Source organism: Cucurbita pepo, chromosome LG02 (genome assembly GCF_002806865.2).
Source record: "Cucurbita pepo subsp. pepo cultivar mu-cu-16 chromosome LG02, ASM280686v2, whole genome shotgun sequence".
Lineage (NCBI taxonomy): Eukaryota > Viridiplantae > Streptophyta > Magnoliopsida > Cucurbitales > Cucurbitaceae > Cucurbita > Cucurbita pepo.
This window is the reverse complement of record NC_036639.1, coordinates 5,821,831-5,835,120: the sequence shown is the minus strand read 5'-3', so window position 1 is coordinate 5,835,120 and position 13,290 is coordinate 5,821,831. Positions and strand designations below refer to the sequence as shown.

General features: G+C 35.5%; 2 protein-coding genes across 5 annotated transcripts; one reads left to right on the top strand and one right to left on the bottom strand.

Moving 5' to 3' along the window:
• Positions 1 to 541: 541 nt before the first annotated feature.
• Positions 542 to 10,135, bottom strand: LOC111788807 (PHD finger protein EHD3-like). 4 transcript variants are annotated; one of them, XM_023669324.1, is made up of 7 exons: positions 10,025 to 10,135; positions 9,315 to 9,678; positions 7,159 to 7,377; positions 6,694 to 7,026; positions 6,142 to 6,231; positions 5,812 to 5,856; positions 542 to 1,939 (listed from the first exon to the last, which is right to left on the bottom strand). In XM_023669324.1, the coding sequence occupies exons 2-7, from the start codon at positions 9,564 to 9,566 to the stop codon at positions 1,043 to 1,045; spliced, it is 1,836 nt and encodes a 611-aa protein (XP_023525092.1). In that variant the 5' UTR covers positions 9,567 to 9,678; positions 10,025 to 10,135; the 3' UTR covers positions 542 to 1,042. The 4 variants fall into 4 exon arrangements, with proteins under 4 accessions (XP_023525092.1, XP_023525093.1, XP_023525094.1 ...); XM_023669325.1 differs by having other exon boundaries at positions 9,315 to 9,668; positions 10,025 to 10,134; XM_023669326.1 differs by having other exon boundaries at positions 9,315 to 9,913; positions 10,025 to 10,133.
• Positions 10,136 to 11,857: 1,722 nt separating this feature from the next.
• LOC111787787 lies at positions 11,858 to 13,026 on the top strand. Its single transcript, XM_023667840.1, has 2 exons — positions 11,858 to 12,270; positions 12,628 to 13,026. Exons 1-2 carry the CDS (start codon positions 11,949 to 11,951, stop codon positions 12,831 to 12,833), a joined length of 528 nt encoding a protein of 175 aa, XP_023523608.1. The 5' UTR covers positions 11,858 to 11,948; the 3' UTR covers positions 12,834 to 13,026.
• Positions 13,027 to 13,290: the final 264 nt, after the last annotated feature.

Here is a 13,290-nt window from a genome sequence, read left to right as displayed (position 1 = left end):
CTAGTTTTCCCTAAACTACTGCCATATAGATAATGTTCCATGCATACTAAACAAAATGAGTTCAATTTGCATTACCCATCCCCAAACAAGTAGAAAAGATTGCCTATGGAACGCTGTGGCCCCTTTCTATCAAAATCCACCGCTGTTTCATGTGTCCTTATCCGTTGGGAAGGAGGCTAGCAAGCATGAAAAGAGACTAGGAAAGTCCATCACCTTGCACAACAACTTTCGAGTTAGTATTGGCGTCGATAAAGAGTTACTTGAACATTGCTTCAGCCAATATTACCATTCTATTTCATGGAAAGTAAGATTAAGGTTCAAATTAACTTTACCTCGCATTCTTCACTTTCAGCTAAAGGATCCTCGTTGATCTTGCCGGCACCAGCTTTGAAGAACCTGCTTTTCCAGATATATCTATACATGCTTTTTCTAAACATGGCTGGATCAAATAAACCTCAAAGTTGATCTTTAAAATAAAAACGCTGTAAATTAGAAAGAGCTTAAGAAAATAAATGGTCATCTTATGAAGGCACATGATATGTTGAAGAAAGAACACATAGAAGTCAACATTAGATACAAAATCCCGAAATATAGCATACATTACAAATGATAATATAATAAATATATATCTAAAGAAAGCCTAAGAATACGTACAAAAGGCATCATTTCCTCTAGTTGTCATTGTGTTAAATGGATTTTACAATAGAACAGAAACATCAGCCTTCTCCCAATCCTTGGAGATTATATACCTCTCATGGTACAAAGTGAGTAAAACAATACATGGTTGATTCTCACCTAGATCTCCTTTAATCAAACAGCGTCCTGGTTTCTCAGAATCTTCAGTTTAAGATGTGCCAAGTTTCTTTTACACAGACTACATACATCATTCCAAGTTATAATCTCCCAAAAAGTCAGCATGCCTAAATGTCCAAAACCTATCGAGTCCATGAACATAATAAAACAAAATTCTAAGAGATTAAAATGTGTAATCAGTCAGCATGAAATAATTTGTGCTTCAGACCTCTTTTATCAACTATTTATATCAAAGGTTAGCCAGACCCTCTTCATAATTTAGGGTCTTGGCCGCAGTAAGAAGCATGTCCATTCCTCTCCTTCCTGTATCCGATTCCTGATCGCCTCCATTGATCCGTTTCTTGCCTGAATTGCCATAACCCCCAAATGTATCTTTCCCTCTCTTACTACGCTTGTGTTCAAAATTCTCATATGCCCTTTTCACCCTACGTATTGCCTCGATTCCAGCTTCACATTTGCTACAAAACCATTTTCCTTTTGGAATTTCAGCAAGTGGTGGTCTCATACAGTAAATGTGGTATCCATGATCGCAGCCATCACATAAAACAATCTTGTCATCATCTTGATTTATGAGGCATGCTCTGCAAAGACAAGAAGGGCAGTACCAGCATGTATCGTAAGATTTTAACTGTTTCTTTGTCAAGCACCTGGTGTGATAACATTTGTGAGGGCAGAACAGGTGGCTGCATATTCTAAAATTATCACCACTTTCTACTTCATTTCCACAAATTTTGCAAGGGCCCAAATCTTGGCTGTCATTTAGTTGTTCAATTCCATCATCTAAACAACAGTTCAGATTCTCATTGACTTCACTAGTTTCCAGAATTTCACCAACTCCATTGGCTAGCATTGTGGGCGTATTCAACCTCTCACATACTACACAGTTTTCATGACACAAACTAAATCCACTTGAAATGCAACTAGCACAGAACCAACTCTTAAGGGGAATCTCCTTGACGGGAGGTTTGATGCAAGATATATGGTAAATTTCCTCGCATGAATCACAAACCAGACAATCAATCCCTTCTGCTTTCTCTCCACAACTTCTGCAGGCACAAACTTTATACACACCATAACCATCCATATGCTCTGCTTTAGCATGAGAAGGTGATTCCCGCGTAGAGAACTAGATGGACAAGAAATTTGCATGTCAGCAAAAATAACAAATTATTTTAAAAAATCCAACCCTAACTCAGAACAATTGGAAAATTAGTTTCAATGCTGTTAACAAACCCTTTAAATGCACTTAGGACAATGTGAAGTCATAACTAGGACAAGGTTTAGAAGTGTTCTTAATTGTCAAGAGGTTGAAATCCGATTATGATATACTTGCTGATATTTTCATTACAGTTATTTACATTACAATGTGAAGTCATTAGTTTATTAAAAAGATATATTCCTTTTTTTAGCATAATAAAAAATAATTTTATTTAAAATAGAAGAACCAGGGTAGAAAAAGAGAGCACGGAGGCCCAAGCCAAAGGGGAGTAGTAAAAGACCCCTAATTTAATGAGAATGAAAAAAGTAGAGAAGTTACATCAAAGGTTAACATAGAACCATCCGGGCAAAGCTTGAGAGGAAAGTATTGATATCTCTAGGACAGCACTAAACCATCCCAATGTCACAGCATAAAAAAGACCAGCAGGAATAAACAAACTAACTATTATTGAATATTGCAATTTGTGGTCTCCCAAACAATTCAGGCAAAACTGGAACGAATAAAAGCATGGGTCCTTTTCTGCAAACTGTTACCTTTGTTGAGATACTAGCATGGTAGGTAAGGATCACAAAAAAAACTTGACTTTACTAGGAATATTTCCCTTCCAATCATCCCAACAATGTGCTTTCCAGTATTAAAGTTAAGAGTAGGTGGGCTTGCATGGAAAAAGTACCCCAGGAGTCTAATCCACACTAATGTTCCTCCAACTATGAACGGTGTGCCTCAGCTTCATGGGCAGAACCAACCATTTATTGAAATCCATGTCTAAGAGTTTTCCTTCTCCAACTCTAGTGCTTCGTCATTTTAGCATTCCCTAATGGGCTGTTTGCAATTTTTCTCTTTTCCCATGGGTACTCAAAACCCATCCACATGTTCAGCAGCCAACAAGGCATAGCCACATAGCCATATTAATCCAATGGAAATAAGTTTCATTTTTTATTTTTTATTTAATAGTAGAATAAATATTAAATATTAATTTTAACTGATAAAAGCGGATTAAAGTTAATATAAAATCTATTTAATTTAGATCAACAATTTAATTTAGTTGGCAAAAGTACGTTGAGATCAATTGACTGATAAATAATCTAATTTATTCAATCAATTGATAATTGGTTAGTTCTAATTTATAAAACAATATTTCATTAATATACTAGTAAACAATTAATTAGCAGCCCACCCTTGATCTCTTAAACCATAAATGCTAACAAGCTTCTTTCAAAGATCATTTTCTCGTTTGCAAACCTCTAACATCCATTTGGAGAGGAAAGCAAACCATCCTTTCTTGATCTTTTCAAAGCTTGGATCACCAGACTCGTGAGGTAGGAGAACCCACCAACAATAAGCCAGATGGCCCCAAAAGTCAGACCATGAAGTTCCTAATCAGACCTTGAAGCTCCTAACATGACATTCCATCTTTTATGTGATCCCACCATGTGAAATCCCTCATTTTCCTACTGTGGAAGGCTAAATCCCAAATGTGAACTTCTTTGTTAGGGAAGTTTGGGTCGAAGGGTGAACACCCTGAATTGTGTTTTGAGGCATTCATCCTTCGTGGTGGATCCACATAGGTGAGTTCTTTGGAAGAGAGCGGTTGAGGACCTAGATCATATTTTTGTCAATTTATTTGTTCTATTTCGCTATTTCACATCTGTTTGCTAGGAGCAAAGTTTACAGCTCTATGGCGGAGGAGGTTCTTTGTAATCCACCTTTCTGTTCTAGGGGCCAAATCTTGTGACAGGGCTTCTTCGTAGTTCTTTGGAACCCCTAGATTGAAAGGAATAACAAGATATCTAGGGATGTGAAGTGTTATTAGAAGGCTTGTTAGGTATAATGTCTCTATATAGGCATCGGTCTCTAAGGATTTCTGTAATTATCCACTGGGTCTTATGATCTTGAACTGAAGCCTCTTTTTCTATAATTAGGTTCGAGGCTCCTTTTTTAGGTCGTCTTCCTGAATACCCTACCATTTGCTTTTATTTCCTTTTTCTATTTCTTTCTTTTATTTTTTGAATGAAAGCTCAGTTTCTCAAATAAGAGAATTAGTTGTCGCTCCTCTATTTAATACCCAAGAGTTTTGAGCTTGCGCCATGGAAGATAAAGAATACTTAAAAGGTTACTATTTTGACAAGGACTCTCTCAGTGGAGAGGGTAAATATTGCTGACAGATTGCAAAGAGTATCCTTACCTAATAAAGAGAAGACCTTCCTCATCTACCTTTTCATTATTCCGTTAGCAAAAAACTGTGGGAGCCAATACAAGGCTTTGGATGCTCCTAGATATTTAACTTTGTGTCAAAAATAATATCTTCCATCTCTTATGTCGGCATAAGCCTAAAAGAATAGCTAAAGTACTATGGATCAATAAGCTTAAAGCTAAATTTTAGGGTATCTGGATCGAGAGATCGAAATGGCAAACAATTGGTTTGGGAAATAATAATCTTCCTTACATCAAACAAATAGATGTTACTCTATTAATAAAACAATGGATGATGATCAAAAGTTATGGAGCTTCATGCTGTACTCTTTTTTATGTCCTTAGTAATTAAAGGCTAACTTTTGTTTCACAATAAATAAATATAGGAGATATTCTCCGTGTTCCCTTCAGCTTGACAATATTCCACCAACTGCTCCCACCTTACCTCTCTTTGGTAAGACATTTTGTCTCACTAATGGGATAGGCCAAACAGCCTAGGCCAAAAAGATATAGCCTTCTCAAGCTCGAATACTAGATAATACTAAGTCCATGGTTCACCACATTTTTTCTAGAATCTACAAAGCCATTTTGTTAGAAGTTCCTCTTGTTTCTACTTTCAAATTTTCAATGCCTAATCTAACACTCCCCAACGGTAATGAAATTATATTCCCATTAACTACGTGACATAACTCCCTTCCCTGTAGCATTCCAAAGAAAAGTTATTAATTTTTCCATCTAACAAGTAACACTGTTGGTTTTTAGGTATTTGGAAGACAGACATATTGTACATATGCTTCTTATGAAAAATAGCCTTACTTAACATGGATGATGGACGTGAGAAAATCCTGCCTGCATGAAACATTATATAGATGAGGTTGATGATTAAGAAGGTAGACCTAGGACCTCAAGATCCCAAGATCCAAACGAGGAGTCACTTAGAGGAACCATTGAAGAAAGTGGTAAATGGTGGTCGTGAATATAAAGGATGAACCAAGCCAAGGAAAATTCACCGTCGCTAAGTGTCCAGTCTCAAACTTAACCTACAGCTACATGAAACCTTGAATATCCCATCCCCATCCCAAATTCACGGGTATCCATACATCCAGTGCTCTACTTTCTCACAAAAAATTTGAATGCAAGTCCACATAGCATCTAGGATAGTTGACAATAAACTTGATATTTTTCTGACGCAGAAGATTACAAAAGGAAAGTTGACATCGCCCCGATGAAGAATAGGGCTCAGCTGAAGAATGAACTCAAACAGTACTCTCTCTTCTCTGCCATTTTCATTCCACTTCCCCATACAAAATCGTGACAACCTCTTCAATGGCGACAGACAAACGGTTCTACTAGCTCTTAATGGGTGGAGCCACATATTAGCAGAATGGCAGATATTCATGAAAATATAGTGAATTTTAGAAAACTGGAACTTGGTTTAAATCGACAAAGTATTAGAACTACATGGTGTCTTAAGTGTTTCAATCCTCATTATTCTCACATATTTGACTAAAGTAATATAGTTTTAAGTTTCTGTGCAATTTTTTAAACCAATAATACAAAATGCAAAATAAAACAAACATTTTTACCTCATGCTTGCCATCTTCAAATACATTGCGTCCTGAAACTCCCACCTGGAAGGTTGAAAATTATAAGAGAATATAAGATAGAAGGATCACTTAAAACAACTTTTAACTAGGAAACAGATGATTAAAACATATAGTCTACAATTTTTATAGGTTAAATTACAAATTTGGTCTTTGTGGTTTTTTGTAAAGTTTAAAATTTAGTCACGATGGTTTTAAATGTAAGAATTAGTCCCAATGGATTAAAATTTTATATAAGGGAGACGGGGATGAAACTTGTAACTTAAGCCATTTTTCTAAGATCTTATCAACTGCTGAAGATACTTGTTTTACCTTTTCTTGATAAGCGGCTCTGGAAAAGTCTGAGAGGCTTTCTGCCAGTGATACCAATTCAGTACCAATTGCTTGAAACTTTCTCCATATCTGAAAAAAAATCAAACATAACTGCTATTAATGGCAAATCAACATTGTAACGGAGTGCACCTGTGGTTGAAAGTACAATTCCAACGCCAACAAATAGTATTCAAATTTCCCCAAGTTTATAAATCATAAAAAAAATGGAGAACAGCAGGTTTGGAACCTAGAATGAAACCCAAGAGAATGCTGAAAAAAAAATATAAGAAAACAAACAGTTTTTTCAACTTTTTTTCAATATGAACGATGGAATGTCGACTGAAATATACATTAGGGACAGTCAGAGATGGTTAGAGGGCAGGCATTACACATGAAAAAATTATAAAAACATTAAGTTGATCCTCATATACCCAGAAAATAGATATTAAGTTCATTTTACAAGCACTTTTATTAAGAAGTTTCACAAGAAATTCAGCAAAAATATATCATAATGTTAACAATAAAAAGTAGAACAAGATAATCAATTATTGCCTGTTGTACGTCAGAGAGGAAGAGCATGGGTGAGTTTTCATAAGCCCCTTCTTTGATCCTTGAGTTTACAAGACTAAAGTCAAAAACATTATCAGCCTTGATTCCTCTGAAATTTTCAGATAGAAGCTTACACAATGAGATAAACTTCTGTGAATCTATAATACTAAAGAAAGCTCGCCAGCAACTCTCGCTAACACTACATCTGTTCGAATTTTCTAATGATCCACTTGATACAACACCATTCTCTTTATGAGATGCCATCTGAACTCTACTAGACACTGATCCAGTACGTAGAAGGTCAATATTGCTATTTCCATGTTGAGCATCAAATATCTGCACAACAATCACAGAAGGAGAACCAAGATTATTTTAAAAACCGAACAAATAAAAAAAGGAAGAAAGAAAGAAAGAAAGAAGGGAAACCTACATAACAAGATCTGCATGAAAAACATGTTTTAAACTAACCTTAAATCTTGAGGGGTCATTGGCTCCTGAATGAGAAGCAAGGCCATCGTGAACACACATTGGTACATTGCCTCCGTTGACACTTGATGACTGGTATATCTGCTGTAACAAAACAGATCTCCAGAGGTCCTCTGGGCACTCATCTAAATTGACCATTGGAGAATGGACATGATCACAGGAGTTACTGCCTCTTAGCGTGTATAAAGTTTCTTGAACAGTCTGCAACAAATGGAAATAGAATGAGACAAGAAAAAACCAACAGACCACATACCAAAGCATCTAAACGTTCAAAGATGTAGAGAGAATTTTATTTTTGGTCTGTTTCGTCAAATAACTTTATGTAAATCAGATGTTTCTTCATTTTATTTGTATAACAGTAACTATATGATAAAAACGAAAAATCATACTTCATCCAAAGATTCCTCTAAACTTTCGAGATTTGTTTTATTTATCTACAACCAAACTGCCCATAAGGTAGGAAAATATGACAAATCCAAAAAACTTCCTTTTTGTCCTTGACCATCCAAGGAATGTGTAACACACTGCCCAATGGCCCCCAAGGAGCAGCACCATTGATAAGGATTTGGGATGTTTGGAGAAGATTATCAAGGTCTTTGGTTCAAACATCGAAATGGAGAACTGATAAATGGAAGTTCTTGACGTCTCCAAAGCTAGTGTTGGAGCACGCAAAGTCTCCCAATGGAATAACAAATTAGACCCAAAACCACAAATACCAGCAACAACAAAAAGCACCTAAATGTTTCTGAAGATAATGACACATTGGCGTTAGAAAGAGAAAAGAGATAATATGATTAGGAACTGGATCATGCAATAAGAAAACACAGATAACCTCATTAAAAAAATCCTTGTTGAAAGATAAATAGATAGCCATGTTTAAATATTTTTATAGATATATACATAGAAAAATACTCTATTTTTATGTCCTTTCGTTCAACAAAGTCCTCATTTTTCAAAATAATGTGTCAATATATAAATGCCATTTCATATAGCATCTCTATATTTGTGTTTCTGAGTCAAGCGTATTCAAACTCCTATGTCTAAAATATTCCTCTTCCACCCTAAGAAAATTTCTAACAATTGCAGGAGTCCAATTAACTAAAAGAAACTTGGTGGTATTCAATTAACCAAAAGAATTTGGCCTTTTAAACAACTTCCTTGGATGGTCGGGTGAATAATAGGATCCTTTTAAACAACTTTATCCTGTTTCAAGTAAACTGAATACCACCAAGTTTCTCTCCAAAAAAAAGTAGCACAATCCTATTAAACATTCTCTTTTTGGTGATCGTGAGACAAATAAATCCCATTGGAAAATTTGAAAAATGTTTCCTGAACAACAGAATTATCAAGGAACTTGTCCGCAATCACTTCAAAAATTGCAATTAGGAAAAAAAAAAAAAATCAATGGTTAACTCATCACAATTGTATTTTTATTGATGAACAGAAAGTTTCTTTTTTAAAAATAACTATTAACAAGGCAAAATTACAACAAGGACTGGATAAAATATCCACTAAAGATCTACAAAAACTTAAAGTTAATACATCCATGGATTTACATATCTAATCCTTGATACGTTTCAAAATAATATAACAACTGACCCATTTTCTTTACCCCAGAACACAATCAAAAGCATTAATTCTTACAAATTCCTAAAGCAAAAGAATATTCTTGAAGGGTTTCATCGCACCAAATCTGGTTGCTGCAACAATACATTCCAAGTCTCCTACCATCTGACAAAAAATTTATCAGTTCACCTAAATGTTTACCACCTAGTATGGGGCAGTATATATTGATGAATTTGAAAGCAGATTGACAACTTTTCCTATCCACCCTCCTTTTACCTTGAGAACATTTTCATTTAAAGTAGATATCATTACATTTTATATAATGTCCACAGTTCAAGTTCTGTGAGTAGAATCCAAAAATATCAAGTTCTAACTTTTCCCTGATACTTTATGAATTCAACACGATTCATAGTCAGTTAGATTTCATAGAACTTCCAGTCTTGAATGCAAGTACGCATAGCCAAGATTAAATCCAACAAACAACACTAAATCAACAAGAATTAATTTGGAGTATACTGAATAGGTGCGCATGATTAATTGAAAGGGCGATAGATTGAAAGAGAGAGAGAAACCTGGACTACTAGTTGACTAGCAGCTTCAACATGAACCTTGCCATCTCCCTTGCATTCGCTCCCAAAAGCCAACTTCGTCTGCTTCCGCCGCTTGTAAGTTCGAAAACCATCGCTAGTTCCTGGAACCCCTTCAGTTACAACATTCAAAACCCCCATCCCGATTCCATTTTTTCCTGCCACGCTCTTCATGAACTTGACCTCCAAAGGGCGTCCCGTGCAATTCCCATTGCTTTCCCCATCTTCAATAACCATCTAAACAGCACGAAGAAAACCCTAATTCCGGACAGGATTAGGGTTCCGATAGTCGCATGTGTTACAGATTCTGAAAATTCTCCACACCCAAGCTTCGCAAAACTAATTGGTACTTGATAGAAACCGAAAAAACACACTTAGTTCACCGGGAGAAATTTTCTCCATTAATGAACACAACAAAAAACATATACCACTATCACTAAAATCCCCTCTGCAACTTCCCCTGACCGGGAAAAACCTTAAGCTCAACATAGTCAACAAACAAGCAGCTAATTCAAACAAATCCAGTAGCTCCAAAACAAAATGCTGAATAAAGAAGCTACAAAATTCGAAAACACTCCATTCTTCTGTGTTTTTCAGCACGATTTTGTCAGCAACCAAACAGATGCGAAACAGAAATGAATTTGAAAGATAACAAACAAAACAAAGAGGAAGGAGAAGGAGAAAGAGAGACATACTTGAGCAAGGAAAATGCGGCGACAAGAAATGGAAACTGAAATGGAAACTCCAAAATCCGAGAGGCGGGAGAGCAGTAGAAGAAGTTCTTTTTGGTTAAACCAGCGGTCTTATCTTCGTCCCTCTTTTTAAATAATTTCTTAGACTGGCAGCCGTTTTGCGCCGACGAAGCGGTTTATTCTTCAGACCGGACCGAGTAAGTGGTTTGGACGGATGGGCAAGGTTTTCTGACTCCCGATTGAACTAGACATATTGAATCGGTTAAAAGCGTCATTTACACCTATACAAATTAAAGGACAAGTCCTCTCATATACGAGTTCATAACTCAAATTATGCACGTATTAATCTTCTCAGTTAACTAATTTATAAAAAGATATTAAATATTTCTTGGTCCAATCTTATACAAACTCATTGTATAGTATACTCTCACTCACATGTCAAACGATTTGAATCAAATCATTTGTAACGATTGTAAAGTAGATCGTATCGATAGTGTTACCAAAATAAGTCACTCAATTTTATTAATATACTATAGACTCTTTAGGTTATTACTTGAACATGATCCTCTTGTATGTCAAATTCAAGATTACATTAATAACCTTCAATTTTCATATCATGGATAATCTTAAAATGTAAATAAAATAATAAAAAATATTATTAAAATTAAATAATTAATTATAAATTCCAACAACGACGTATCCTTAATGTTTACCTCTAAATTTTGATATAGTAATCGAGGTATAATGCGCCAGTCATCAAAGTTGAAACGTTTATATATATATATATATAGTTGGAATTGGACCCAATTTCTTCGTAGAGCAAGAAAACTCTATGATTTGTTGGAATCATTGTATCATGTCAAATTATGTTTGTTAATTTTTTGTGTTTAAATGTAGGTTCGATCTAGGTCGGAGGTGGACCAATACCTATAGATACTATTAAGAAGAAGCTCTTTAGGGACCCTTCTATCGAAACTTAAATCTTTTGGTTTTCGAAAAGGGTTAAATATGTGATAAGTGGAAATCACTACAATGGGAGTAAGGGAAGAACATTGTTTAAGATTCGAATCGCTCCACAAGCAAAATCGATTATGTCTAGCTTGAATGATTCTTGTTGATCAAATATCTCAACCCAAGAACACTTGTTTGAGATTCAAATCACTCCATAAACAAGATTGATCATGTCGAGCTTGAATAATTCTACATGCAACCTAAACTACATAGAATCGCAAAGAAACTTAGTTATTGGCTAAATACACAAATGCTCCTTTTACTATATTTTTCAAGTCGACTTACAAATACAACATACATGGCTTTGAAATATGTTATATGATTGATGTCTCTTGGTTCATATCGATATGTTTGTTATTGTATGGTTGTGTTGTGTGAATTAGGTAACCAACCACTATTGGTCACTTTGTTGAATGATTCCAGAAAATAGTTATCCAGAGAAGTGTTACACGGGTGTGAATCGGGTAATCAACCATTGATAATATTTTAAGGCATAAGGGTGGATGTTAAATTTTATGTGGCAAGGGTTACACGTGGTATGAACGGGGTAACCAACCACTAATAATCACTTTGAGGAGTGGTTGCTGAAAAATAATCTTAGGGAAAAAATTACACGCTATGTATTTCGAGCGTTTGATTAGTTTACGATGGTTGATGTATTTGACCAGGTCATGGTACGAAAGTGACGAGAAGGATGGAGAAGTACACGAGGCAAACTCAAACACGTTAACCTTTAATATAAGATTTTAAACTATTATTAATATAAGACTTTTTAAATAATAATTAAAAAAAAAAATATGAACCTCAAATTTTGAATTAGTCCAAATCAATGTAGAAGTCAACATGTATTAACACACAAGCCTCCATTTTTCTGCTTCTCCATCTTCCTCCTCCGATTTTCCCAACCAGAAGACTCATGAATCTGAAACAAGAAAAGCTTCAACTCCTTGGAATCTATGGAGTTCTTAAAGAAACCTTCAAATTAATCTTTACAGCAAAAACAATCTTCACTCAAATCACTCTCTCTTTTCTTCTTCCCCTCTCCTTCTTAATCTTCACTCAAACCAAAATTCCCAATCTATGGAGCATCCGTTCTTTCCCCTTCAATTCCGCTCTCTTCTTCTTCTCCGCCGTCTTCTTCTTCCTCTCCACCGCCGCTACAGTCTTCGCCGCCGCCTCTACTTTCGCCGACCGCGAACTTCCGTTCCACCAATTGCTCTGCGTCGTGCCGAAAATCTGTAAGCAACATCTCATCACATTTCTCTGTTTAACCGTCGATTTCTTCGCCTTCAATTTCGTCGCTCTTTCTGCAATTACACTGATCTGCATCGCGATTCTTCATCTCCTATACTACGAACCGTTCGAATTCTTGACTCGATTGCTGATTTTGTTTCTCTCCGTTGAGATGTTCTATTTTGCCCTAATTTGGCAAATGGCGAGCGTTGTATCAGTTTTCGAAGCGGATTCGTATGGATTTGAGGCCATTGCTAGAAGTAAGGAATTGCTTAACGGCAAAATGGCGATGGCTTCGATTCTTCTGATTTTGATCGGTCTTCCTTTTGGAGTGATTTTGTTTGTGATTCGTTGTGTGGTAGTTGCTGAATCGGCGTTGGTGGAAGTAGGAATCAGAGGAATTTTGGGGATTGTTTGGATGTGCTGTTTTTTTATGTTCTTGTTGATTGGAACTGTGTTATGTTTGGTCTGCAAATCGTGCCATCGTGAGCGCATTGACAAACTGGATCTCTTTCTTCATCTTCAACAATCCCTCGAGTCTAAGACTGAACCTTTGACCTTAGAATAACTCCGAATTATAATTATAATTATGCTTATATTATAGTTGGACTTGTTTATGAAGAAATTTTTAATTTCATGTGAAATTTTGTAATTATTGGAGTTCAAGAAAATTATAATCTTAGCTTCCAGACAGGGTTTCTGATCATGGCTGTCGAGATTATGAAATCAGACCTAGAACAATTACATTTATGTTTAAATTATCGTCCTTGAGTTAGATCGAGTTCATTTTCGTTACTTTAAGTTTTTATTATTTTATTTATGCTATTTCGATTAATTTTATTTAGAACTGATTTAATGAACGTTTAAATCACGTCTTAAATGAACTTTTTCGCACATATTTCTAACATAGACCCTGTTTAGGGTCGAGCGTACCTATAACGATTCTATTTTTCTTAATAAAATAGATATACTACTATATAAATGATGTGACTACCATGCATGAAAAAAATTATTTAAAACTTTTT

Coding starts and splice junctions, on each gene's coding strand:
- LOC111787787 (XM_023667840.1), top strand. CDS start 11,949: ATGAATCTGAAACAAGAAAAGCTTCAACTCCTTGGAATCTATGGAGTT. Junction 12,271..12,627: donor CTGCGTCGTGCCGAAAATCT/GTAAGCAACATC, acceptor GTTGTGTGGTAG/TTGCTGAATCGGCGTTGGTG.
- LOC111788807 (XM_023669324.1), bottom strand. CDS start 9,566: ATGGTTATTGAAGATGGGGAAAGCAATGGGAATTGCACGGGACGCCCT. Junction 7,378..9,314: donor CTAGTCAACTAGTAGTCCAG/GTTTCTCTCTCT, acceptor CATTTGTTGCAG/ACTGTTCAAGAAACTTTATA. Junction 7,027..7,158: donor ATGACCCCTCAAGATTTAAG/GTTAGTTTAAAA, acceptor ATTGTTGTGCAG/ATATTTGATGCTCAACATGG.